The following is a 12,372-nucleotide window of genomic DNA, read 5'->3' as shown; positions in this document are numbered from 1 at the left end:
CAGAGAGAAATATTAGCAGTGCCGTGATCAACCACCTTCTTTCAGATGATTTGGCAAAAGAAAAGAGAGAGAAAGAGAGTGTATGTGTATGGAGAGAGACGGGGGAGAGGGAGAGGAAGCAGGAGGATGAACGTGGGCGAAGGGTACACAGGTATTTGCTGTACTGTTCTTTCAGTTCTTCTACAGATTTTACACTTTCTAAAAGTAAACAAATAAATCACATTTGTAAGGAAAGCTCTGAAGCTGACCTGCCTGGGTGTGAAGCCTGGTTCCACTAGATACTAGTCGTACCATCTTGGGTCAACATCTCAATCTCCGCCCCCAGCTGTTTGACTGTTTCCCCTGAGGTAAAATAGAGATAATAAAATATCCTTCAAAAGGGTAGTGGGGAAGATTAAATAACCTTTTTCGGGGAGAAGAGGGGACAGGGTCTCACTCTGTTGCCCAGGCTGGAATGCTGTGGCTCAATCTCAGCTCACTGCAGCGTTCATCTCCTGGGCTCAAGCAATCCTCCCACCTCAGCCTCTCTAGTAGCTGGGACTACAGGCACGTGCCACCATCCTCAGCTAATGTTTTTAAAACTTTTTTGTAGCGATGGGTCTTGCTGTGTTTCCCACACTCATCTGAAACTCCTGGGATCAAGCAATCCGTCCACCTTGGCCTCCCAAACTGTTGGGATTACGGGTGTGAGCCACCGTGCTTGTCCAGATTAAATGGTTAATACTACAGAATTTACATCTGTCTCTGGGCATTGTTATAACTGCAAATGAGATTACAGTAGCAGATGGGCTTCCTACCTGACTCAGTAAGTTTTATAGAGCATAGTGACCTGTCCCAGGTCTTGAGAACGCACTCCACACCCATAAATCCCAAGTGAAAAACAGGTGACCTTAGAACCAGACCTCGAGATAAAGCAAATTAAAATTATATTAAAGCTATATTAGACTGGGCACAGTGGCTCACGCCTGTAATCCCAGCACTTTGGGATGCTGAGGCAGGCGGATCACGAGGTCAGCAGATCGAGACCATCCTGGCTAACACGGTGAAACCCCATCTCTACTAAAAATACAAAAACAAAAAATTAGCCGGGCGTGGTGGCAGGCGCCTGTAGTCCCAGCTACTCGGGAGGCTGAGGCAGGAGAATGGCGAACCTGGGAGGCAGAGTTTGCAGTGAGCTGAGATCACACCACTGCACTCCAGCCTGGGCGACAGAGCAAGACTCCATCTCAAAAAAAAAAAAAAAAAAAACAGGTCAGCTTAGGACCAGACCTCGAGATAACGTAAAGTAAAATTATATTAAAGCTATATTAGACTGGGTGCAGTGGCTCATGGCTGTAATCTCAGCACTTTGGGAGGCTGAGGCAGGCAAATCACCTGAGGCCAGGAGTTCCAGACCAGCCTGGCCAACATGGTGAAACCCTGTCTCTACTAAAAAGACAAAAATTAGCCAGGCGTGGTGGCATGTGCCTGCAATACCAGCTACTTGGGAGGCTGAGGCAGGAGAATCGCTTGAACCCGGGAGGCGGCGGTTGCAGTGAGCCGAGATTGCATCACTGCACTCCAGCCTGGGCAACAGAGTGAGACTCTGTTTCGGAGAAGAAAAAAATAAAAAGCTATATTAGTCATTGTTAGTGTGCACATGCCAAAGAAGGAAGGAATTTGGAATCTTGCCCCTTCCTCACTCCACACACACAAAATTCACTCAAAATGGATCACAGACATAATGGACAAATTAAAACCATAAAATTCTTAGCGAGAAATACACAAGTTAAGTCTTTAAGACTGTGGGTTAGGCAAAGCCTTCTTAGATATGGCATCAAAAACACAAGCAACAACAAGAAAATAGGAAGACTGGACTTCCTCAAAATTAAAAACTTTCAGCCAGGTGCGGTGGCTCATGCCTATAATTCCAGCACTTTGGGAGATTGAGGCAGGAAATTTGCTTGAGGCCAGGAGTTTGAGGCCAGCCTGGGCAATACTGTGAGCTCCTTTTTCTACAAAACATAAAATAATAAAAATTTAAAACTTTTGAGCTTCAATGGAAACCAATAAGAAAGTGAAAAGACAATCTACAGAATGGGAGGAAATATTTAGGAAATAAATATCTGATAGGCTGATAGATTTGTATCTATAGTATATAAAGAACTCTTACAACTCAAAAATAAAAGAAGAACACAGTGAAAAAGTGGGTTGGGAGTTTGACTAGATACTTCTTCAGAGAAGGTATAAATAGGGCAATAAGCACACGAAAAGACGCTCAACATCAGCCAGGCGTGGTGTCTCAAGCCTGTAATCCCAGCACTGTGTGAGGCTGAGGTGGGAGGATCACTTGAGGCCAGGAGTTCATGACCAGCTAGGCTAACATGGTGAAACCCCGTCTCTACTAAAAATAGAAACAAAATTAGCTGGGCATGGTGGTGCACACCTGTGGTCCCAGCTACTCGGGAGGTTAAGGCACAAGAATCACTTGAACTGGGGAGGTGGAAGCTGCAGTGAGCCAAGAACGTGCCACTGCACTCCAGCCTGGGCGACAGAAAGAGTCCGTCAAAAAAAAAAGCCGGTCGTGGTGGCTCACACCTGTAATCCCAGAACTTTGGGAGGCCGAGGCAGGTGGCTCACCTGAAGTCGGGAGTTCAAGACCAGGCCTGACCAACATGGAGAAACCCCATCTCTACTAAAAAAAAATACAAAATTAGCTGGGCGTGGTGGCACATGCCTGTCATCCCAGTTACTTGGGAGGCTGAGGCAGGAGAATCACTTGAACCTGGGAAGTGGAGGTTGGGGTGAGCCGAGATTGGCTATTGCCCTGCAGCCTGGGCAACAAGAGCGAAACTTCATCTCAAAAAAAAAAAAAAAAAAAGAAAGAAAGAAAGAAAATTTCTCTTTTCCGCCACACCCCTGCCCAGGGACCTCATTCTAACTTGATTACCTCTGTCTCCAAATACATTCCCATTCTGAGACGCTGGGGGTGAGGACTTCAACACAGGCATTTGGGGAGGGGCCACAGTTCAGCCCATGACAGCATGGAGCCTCCCTGAGCACGTCCCCACCGCCCACTGTCGTGTCTTGCTGCTGCGCTTCCTCCTCAGCACTTACTACATCCTCAAGTTCTCTGTTCACTCTTCCATTTGCCTGCTTCCTGCCCGTCTCCCAGTCCTTCTTTCCATCCCTCGCAACGACATGGATTCCATGATAACAAGGCCCTTTAGCATCTGCCCGCTGCGGCATCTCCAGGGCCTGACAGACCTGGCACTCTACACATTTCTGCTGAATGGCAGAAGGCATAAACACACTCATCCCATCTGATGGTCCACGGCCAGGGGAGACGTAGGAGAGGATTCCACACTGTGGTGGGCACGGCCCTGCCTCCAAGGAAAACTGCAGTTCAGCAGAAAAGACGCAACGCGACCCGCTCACGACGTTGTGAAATGAACAGAGGGTGAAGAGACTTCAGTGGAATCTGAGGGTTGCACATTTACAGAAAACTAGTTCTGAAGTCAACTCTCGGAAAACCAACAAAATGTGCCTTTAACAAAGGAAACGTCTTAAGGAGAGAAGAACTCCTGGACAATGGTGACGCTGTGCAGCTGGGCCTGACGGAGACGGGCAGTGCCTGGGTGGACAGTGCACAGAGGTGGGTGTGCTCGACCTCAGAACATGCCCTGTGAGTCCACAGGGGGGCACCGTGCGTGACTCACAGGCTTGGGACGGAAAGCGGTTCAGAGCCAGTGTCAGGGACCCCACTCTGGGACTAAGACAAGTGAAATGTCAGGATCCAAGATGCACCTGACACCTTTGTGTTTGAACTCACTTGATTAGAAAAAAAAAAAAAAAAAAACTGGCAAGCAAAAATCGCCTACATTTACAGTGTACAACATGATGTGTTTTTGTTTTGTTTTGTTTTGTTTGAGGTGGAGTCTCGCTCTGTCACCCAGGCTAGAGTACAGTGGTGTGATCTCAGCTCACTGCAACCTTCGCCTACCAGGTCCAGCAATTCTTCCTCTGCCACCCTAGTAGCTGGGATTACAGGTGCACCGTCATCACACCCGGCTCATTTTTGTATTTTTAGTAGAGACAGGGTTTCATCATGTTGGCCAGGCTGGTCTCGAACTCCTGACCTCAGGTAATCCACCCGCCTCAGCCTCCCAAAGTGCTGGGATTATAGATGTGAGCCACCGCGCCCGGCCACAACGTGATGTTTTCATACACATCTACCCCGTGGGATGGCTAAAGCAAGCTAATTAACATACGTATTACTTCATACTTGTTTTGTGTGGTGAGAACACTTAAGATCTACTCTTAGCAATTTTCAAGGATACAATATATTGTTATTAACTGTAGTCACCATGATGTGCAATACAGATCTTTTGAACTTATTCCTCCTAATTGGAAGTTCAGGTCCTTCAACCAACATCTCCCCACTCCCCACACTCCCAGTCTCTGCTACACACCATTCTACTCTCTGCTCCTATGAGAACTCACTTGATTTCTTATTTTCCCCAGATGAGCTCTCCAAGCTCTTATCAGGCAGAAGGAAACTTCATATGAGACTCTTTGTAAAAGCCTTTGTGGCTAGGATGCCATTTTCAGCAGAGCTGATAAAGGTTTCCAGAGACAGTGCCTCTGTTCTATCCTGCAGAACAGTCATAAGACACTCAGCAGCCAGGCCCCTCCCCAAAACAAGCAAAGTTGATCTGTGAGGGGTGGGCACCATCACCTGTATTTATGGTTTTTTTAAGCTTCAAGGTAATTCTGGTGCACACCTGGGGCTGGAAACCACCATGTCTAGATTTTCTTGCAGAGAGGTTGGCTTGCATTTTAATGGTCTTTACTGAGTGTCTGTCAAGTCAAACAAGTATTGCTTGTCACGTGGCAATGGAGTTGGGCTACATATGCCCACAGCACATTCGGATCTTACATAATTGGGGTTACAGTGATTCTCAATGGGGGTGCCAACGGCATTTGGGTACAACTCTGATGCAATGAATTCATTAGAATCAATTCAGATAGCCAAAGTGTTCAATCATGGAATAAGTGTCTATCACTTTTGAAGGAAGTGATCTTTTGACCTTTCAGAATTAGCTACATTCTGGCACCTTGAACCGGCACCCCACCTCCCTGCAGCTGCTCCATCCCAAATACATGCCAGTAGCATCTTCTTAATGATGAAAACTCAAAAGGCCCTCCACTTTTCAAAGTGGGAAAGGCATCACACTGCCGTATCCACACACACACTTACAAACACAAACACACACACATTTACAAACTAGTCGAGGTTAAAGCGACACAGAGTCGCAGCTGCCTTTGAATGCCCTCACATCCTATTTCAATCACTAGGGCTGGAGTCTGGAAGCCAAGAGGCCAGGAATCACCTCCTTCCTGCAGGTGCTCCTCTCTGCTTTAGAAGATGGGCTTCCTCTCGCAGGCAGAGTGTGTGTGTGTGTGTGTACACGTATGTGTACGTGCGTGTGCATGTGCGTGTGTGCATGTATGTGCATGCATGCTTCTGTAGGTGCATGTGTGTGAGCGTGTGTGTGTGCCTGTGTGTGTGTGCCTGTGTGTGCATGTGTGTGCATGCATGCATCTGTAGGTGCATGTGTGTGAGCGTGTGTGTGCCTGTGTGTGTGTGCCTGTGTGTGTGCATGTGTGTGCATGCATGCTTCTGTAGGTGCATGTGTGTGAGCGTGTGTGTGTGTGCCTGCGTGTGTGCCTGTGTGTGCATGCATGCATCTATAGGTGCATGTGTGTGAGCGTGTGTGTGTGTATGCCTGTGTGTGTGCGCACGTATGTGTGTGTGTGCTTGCATGTGTGTGTTCTAGGGCCGGGAAAAGAGCCTAATCATGATGGCTGGGATAAGCAAATAATTGTTTATATACTTTTAATGTAATTCTCTGCAGGATTCAACTCCGTAAAAAAGCTCAAAAGTGGAAACAACTGATTAGCTGTAGAAGTGTTCACCCTGCTGCCCACGCATCCAGCTAAAGTTTGATTTTTGGAGTTTATCAGTAAGAAACGTGTTTCTGCAAATGGGATGTTTCTATGCTTCCATGGGAAAATACAGCTAATTCCGAAAGGTCAAAAGGTCACTTCCTTCAAAAGTGATAGGCACTTATTCCATGATTAAACACTGTGGCTATCTGAATTGATTCTAATGAAATGCACCCTTACCACTCCTCTAAAATCAGTTTCATTCAAAACCCTTCACCCAAAGGTTATTTTGGAGTTTTCAAAAGGAACACAACATCAACATTTTAAGGCAGTTGGAATTGCTAACAGCTGCCTTTGCTTTGAAGTAAATGAGGTTTGACAGCGATTCATCCGCAGTGAAGTGCTGTGTGTGCTGGTTATAAAATTATTCCCGAATTTCATTCTACCTTTCCTTAAGAAGTTGGAAAAAAAAATTCACAATAGTTCAAATACTGGTACCATAAGCATATACACTTTTAAAGCCAACATGATGAATAAAATGTATTGCTCCGAGGACTGCGGTTGGGAGCTGATTCAAAGGACAGTGGAGATTAATACTAGCAACAACCCCTAAGCGGAGGTGCTGACATCTGGCTGAGGATGATCACGTTACAAACTCACACTTTGTGCTTTGAAATCACCTAACAGCAGATTCATGGGCGTGGACACACAGCTTCTACCATCTCCCTGTGTGTTTTTTTCTTTGGGTTTTTTTTTTCTTTTATAAATGATGCCAAATTAAGAGCAAATATTACGCATACAACATCAGTCATTTCTTAAATGTAAGGAGAGGATTTTTTTCCTAGTTTATTTGCCATGTTCTCTCTGGACCCTGAAGGTTTGCAGATCTTAACTTTTGTCAGTAAGTTCAGTACACCAGTATCCAAGGGGGATACATGGATATCCCAAAGACTTATGATAAAGTAACAGCATTAACCTAAGTAGACACTGACATAAGAAATCCACGTATTCAGAAGGAACACATGAAAGCTGGATCAAAGACCTCAGGAAGCAGTGGCCACATGTTTCCTTTCGACAGGAAAACAGGCTTTATCATGTGCCCATCAATGCTTGTTTATGCCAGGTCTGTCGTGTGCAGTGTGTGTGCTGAGAACCAGCAGGGGTACCATGCATGCGGTACTGGGTGCTTTAATCGCATGAGGAAAACCCCGTGCTAAAGGCTGGCGTTGGTGTGAGAGAGCCCAGCCTGCCCTTTTCTGGGTTCATTCTTCAGGAGCCCCCAAGGCAATGAACTAACAACACAACAAGAGAAGGAACATCTTTTTCTGTGAGACGCATGCTGGTGATTCTCTCTAGGACCTAACATCAAGCACCAAAGATAATGGTTAAATACCCCAGTCAAAAACCTCTCAAGGAGGAGAAGAGATGTAGGTGGTCCCATTGCAAAGGGGATGCGAGGATTGCCAGGATCTTTTACAGAAGAGGGGACACAGCCCAGCCAGGGCCTGCCCAGGCTTCACGAGCACGGCCTTCCCACTCCAGCCTCGGTCCTGAAAACACAGATACGCTGGTGGGGAATTGCAGAGTGGTGCTGGGATAGACACATTTTGTCAAGAAAGATGAAGTGATTTTCTAGAGCTGACTGCTAGATGAAGAGATGAGATCCACCCTGGCCGCCACGCCACCCCGTCATCTATGATTACCGCCCTGCCCCTGTCTCCTGCCACCTGCACAGTCCAGCCCTTTCTTCTCCTCCCTTAAATTCTGGAATTACAGAACATATGGAAAAGAAAGAGAAAAGATCAAGTAAAAGGAGGCTTCCTGCAAAAATACCTTCATCCTGTTTCCTGTCCCAATCTTTTGTAACCTTAGCTGCCTTTCTATTAGAGATATTTAGAGGGTCAGAGAGGCAATGCTATCCCAGTTTTATTTTACATCGTAGCTGGCAAGGAGAAATAGCAATGAGAAATGAAATGATATTTTTAAACTTCCAGATAGAACTTCAAAAGTACTTTTGAACTCCAACAGGTAAGCTGCTTGGCCTTTTTAGCTTTGAGAATTGCAGAATGTTATTGACAAAGACGTCACCTCCATAAATAAGAGAAGGAGTGATGGATATTTTCATACTCCCACTTTCAGTACTCGAGTTACATAATTACCTCCAAAATTGCAGCTGACATGCCTTCAGAGACAGAGCTATTCACCACCACGAAGCAATTCTTCACCACTGCGTGCAGATCTTCTTGAGGCATCTCTCCAATCAGTCGTACCCCAGGGGACCTGAAACACAAAGCAGGAAGAGTGGCTCTGATTCCAAGAATCTCATGGGTCGGCAGCTGAGAGGAGGAGAGATGACAATTTGGGTGTAATACTCTAGATCAGCAAGTAAGCATTGTTGAGCAAGCGTTCAGCCAGGAGAACTATACTGGGGTGGAAATCCTTACAGCTCATGTCCCTGACAAGGGAGGCAGGGACCCAGTCTGCTTTTGTTTTCAATATGCTCAATAAAGACACCTGCTCTCAAGGACTAGAAGAGTCAGAGAAAAGGTTTGTACCAGTTTCTCTGCATGATTTAGAGAACATTTTTCTAATAATTCAACTTTTTTTCAAATAATTCTTTAAAATACTAATGAGACAATAAGAATAGAAATAGGCCAGGTGCAGTGGCTCACACCTGTTATCCCAGCACTTTGGGAGGCCGAGGCGGGTGGATCACCTGAGATCAGAAGGTTGAGACCAGCCTGGCGAACATGGCGAAACCTCATCTCTACTAAAAATACAAATATTAGCCAGGCGTGTTGGTGTGCACCTGTAATCCCAGCTACTCGGGAGGCTGAGGCAGGAGAATTGCTTGAACCCGGGAGGCGGAGATTGCAGTGAGCTGAGATCGCACCATTGCACTCCAGCCTGGGTGACAGAGCAAGACTAGGTCTCAAAAAAAAAAAAAAAAAGAGGCCGGGCACAGTGGCTCACGCCTGTAATCCCAGCACTTCGGGAGGCTGAGGCGGGTGATCACGAGGTCAGGAGATTGAGACCACGGTGAAACCCTCTCTCTACTAAAAATACAAAAGATTAGCTGGGCGCAGTGGCGGGTGCCTGTAGTCCCAGCTACTCAGGAGGCTGAGGCAGGAGAATGGTATGAACCCAGGAGGTGGAGCTTGCAGTGAGCCGAGATCGCGCCACTGCACTCCAGCCTGGGCAACAGAGCGAAACTGTCTCAACAACAACAACAACAAAAAGAATGTAAATAGAAATACTAAATAGAGACAATAATGTCACAAAAGCCCTGTTCCCAGCACACAGCGCTAACAGCTATTTTGTCATAGACATTTTGCCTTGTTCTATTTTTTTCACCACACAATGTAAATCTTTGCCTTTCTTTGATCTTCCCCGTCCCCACTGCTGGCCACCACTCTCATGGCTCTGCCAGGCCTCCCTTCCCCGAGCAGGTGATACTTTTGCACACATGCATCCGGACCTAGGAGCAATCTAAAGATCCCTGATTATAGATGGGGAAAAACCAGTCTTTGTCAGTGCCCTTTGCAGTTGGTGTGGCCAATGAGTCTGGCTGGAATCCCGGGGCTGTGAGGACACCACTTTACAGGGGACTGACCCAAATAAGACCTACATCCGTCTGGTCTGCTCATTCCCATTGCCCCACTTAAAACGCAGACTGATGACACAGCTCTATAGCCACCATGTCACCTTCAGGATGGGAGCCACAGGCTGAGGAAGGCAGGACAGAGACAGGAGACAAATCCCTGGGGTCTCAGGGAAGCCTCCATTTTGCTCCTTGACTGACCACCCTCAGACTTGTTGATGTGAGCAATGCAACTTCCATCTGTTCAAGCCTGTGCCGTTGGGCTCCTGGCCGACAAATGCAGCTTATAACCAACACACCAACAGATTGCTCTCCAGGCAGGCTGTGACAAAGGGCGATACCCCTCCATTCTTCCAAACCCTTGAGAGTTTAAATCTTTCCATTTTGGCCAATGTGATCCGTTAAAAATTATAATCACAAAGTGATTTTTATTGGCCTTTCCCTGGGCAAATAATAGTGCCTAGGATGCCACGGGCTCACTGGGAGGATGCACGAGGAAACACTTGGAAGCTGCTTGGAATAGTGCCTGGGACTGGATAAATGAAAGTTCAGGTAACCCAGGGGCCACTCAGGCTTTCCATTCTGCAAAATGACTGGTCTCCACCAACTCTTACTTTTTCACTTTGGCTTTCACTTCCCTTGTAAACACTGGATCAACCTGAAAAGAGACAAAGATAAATGTCAGCGGTTGCCGCCTGCTAGTGGCGCTGCCAGCTGGCCAGCACGGGCCAGGCCAAAGCCCTGGTGCCAGTGCGGCGTGGGCCTCGGTCTGTGGCCATGGGGGTGTCCTCGCGGCTGCTGCGTGCGGTGATCATGGGGGCCCCAGGCTCGGGCAAGGGCACCGTGTCGTCACGTATCACCCAATACTTCGAGCTAAAGCACCTCTCCAGCGGGGACCCGCCCCAGGACAACATGCTGCGGGGCGCAGAAATTGGCACGTTACACGTTCTCACTCATACGTGGGAGTGGAACAACGAGAACACATGGACACAGGGAGGAGAACATCACACACTGGAGCCTGCTGGGGGTCGGGGGCTGGAGGAGGCAGAGCGTTAGGAGAAATACCTCATGTCAATGATGAGTTGATGGGTGCAGCAAATCAATATGGTACATGTATACCTGTGTGACAAACCTGCACATTGTGCACATGTACCACAGAACTATGTATATATATATATATGGAGAGACAGAGAGAGAGAGAGAGAGAGAAATTGACGTGTTAGCCAAGGCTTTCCTTGACCAAGGGAAACTCATCCCAAATGATGTCATCTTGGCTGGCCCTTCAGGAGCTGTAAAATCTCACCCAGTCTAGCTGTTGGATAGTTTTCTAAGGACACTTCCACAGGCAGAAGCCCTAGATAGAGCTGATCAGATCGACACAGTGATTAACCTGAATATGTCCTTCGAGGTCATTAAACAACGCCTTACTGCTCACTGGATTCATCCCACCAGTGGCAGAGTCTACAACATTGAATTCAACCCTCCCAAAACTGTGGGCATTGATGCTGTGACAGGGAGCCTCTCATTCAGCGTGAGGATGATAAACCAGAGATGGTTCTCAAGAGACTAAAGGCTTATGAAGCCAAACAAAGCCAGTCCTGGAATATTACCAGAAATAAAAGTGGTGTTGGAAACATTCTCCGGAACAGAAACCAACAAGATTTGGCCCTGTGGATATGCTTTCCTACAAACTAAAGTTCCTCAAACAAGCCAGGAAGCTTCAGTTACTCCATAAGGAGAGATGTGTGGAACTATTAGTAGTAAGATGGACAAACCTCATAGTCCTTGCATTTAGAAGCTGCTTTTCCTAAGACTTCCAGTATGTATGAATTCTTTGAAAATCGTATGACTTTTATTTCTACTGATTTTATTCTAGATACTAAGGACGTGCCAAATGAGTCAGATACTAAGATTCATCCTTTGAAATCATCTAGTGTATTTTACGCAGCTATCCTCAAAAACATCAGTGATGTCTGAACTTTTAAAACATCTGTTGGAGCAAAATTAAAAGAGCATTTGGTAGTAATCTCACTTTTTGTTCAGTTAATAAGTGGTTGATAAAGCTTCCTTATTTTCCCATAAAGTTAAAAAAAGTTACATGTCATTGGGGGAAAATACGTGATCAGAAATGTTTGCACAGATCGATGCCACAAAAGACATCTCCAGCGTTGTGGAACATGGTGAGATACTATATAAAACGCCAGAAAGAAAGCAACTGGGTTTACAGATTTGTCGTAAGACACAAATCCTCTGCTACTAAGAAATGTATATGCATCCATATATGCTGTACTTATTTTGTTGTTAAGCACACTTTCAGTTTACTAAGAATTTTCAATTTGCTACAAAAATGTAGCCATTAGCATATAGAAAAATATTACTTTAAGATAACTTGTTTCCTTTGAAAATACGTATGTACTGAGGGTTATGATTTATGTCAGAAATTGACAATATAAGTCCTTGGACAAGCACCAAAGTTGAATGAATTTTCAACAAAATGTAATTAAAATCTGTATGTTTTCAGATGTGACTCAGGTTAAGAAATGTGTTTTAGGATCTACTTGCCGGTTTCTCTTTTTGATCCAAATGTATGATCTGCCCTGATAAATAACGAGTTAGAGCACCACTCCCTGCCAAAAAAAAAAAAAAAGAGAGAGAGAAAAGAGACAACCTGTGGCCCTATGTAAATAAAGTAAGCGCACTTCGTGGTTAGTAAATAGATGAGACATGCCTAGGAAATGCTCCCTTGGCATAAATAGCAATCAATCATAATTAATAGACAGGTATGCCAATAAAAAGAATTTACACAATAGGTTAACAAGGACCACGAAAGTAAGTGAGTTTCC

At 45.8% G+C, this 12,372-nt stretch overlaps 1 protein-coding gene and 1 pseudogene across 8 annotated transcripts in view; one reads left to right on the top strand and one right to left on the bottom strand.

The window, feature by feature from the left end:
- Positions 1 to 12,372, bottom strand: part of GLT1D1 (glycosyltransferase 1 domain containing 1) — a 133,765-nt gene that overhangs the window by 29,854 nt on the left and 91,539 nt on the right. For all 8 annotated transcript variants that reach the window (XM_055237234.2, XM_055237236.2, XM_055237237.2 and 5 more), the window contains 2 exons: positions 10,144 to 10,187; positions 8,088 to 8,208 (listed from right to left, as the gene is read on the bottom strand). In XM_055237234.2, coding sequence (XP_055093209.1) covers positions 8,088 to 8,208; positions 10,144 to 10,187 — 165 coding nt within the window. The remainder of the gene's footprint in view (positions 1 to 8,087; positions 8,209 to 10,143; positions 10,188 to 12,372) is intronic.
- LOC129459916 (GTP:AMP phosphotransferase AK3, mitochondrial-like) lies at positions 10,207 to 11,541 on the top strand (annotated as a pseudogene).

The sequence above is a fragment of the Symphalangus syndactylus genome, chromosome 13, assembly GCF_028878055.3.
Source record: "Symphalangus syndactylus isolate Jambi chromosome 13, NHGRI_mSymSyn1-v2.1_pri, whole genome shotgun sequence".
Lineage (NCBI taxonomy): Eukaryota > Metazoa > Chordata > Mammalia > Primates > Hylobatidae > Symphalangus > Symphalangus syndactylus.
This window is presented reverse-complemented; position numbering and strand designations above follow the sequence as displayed.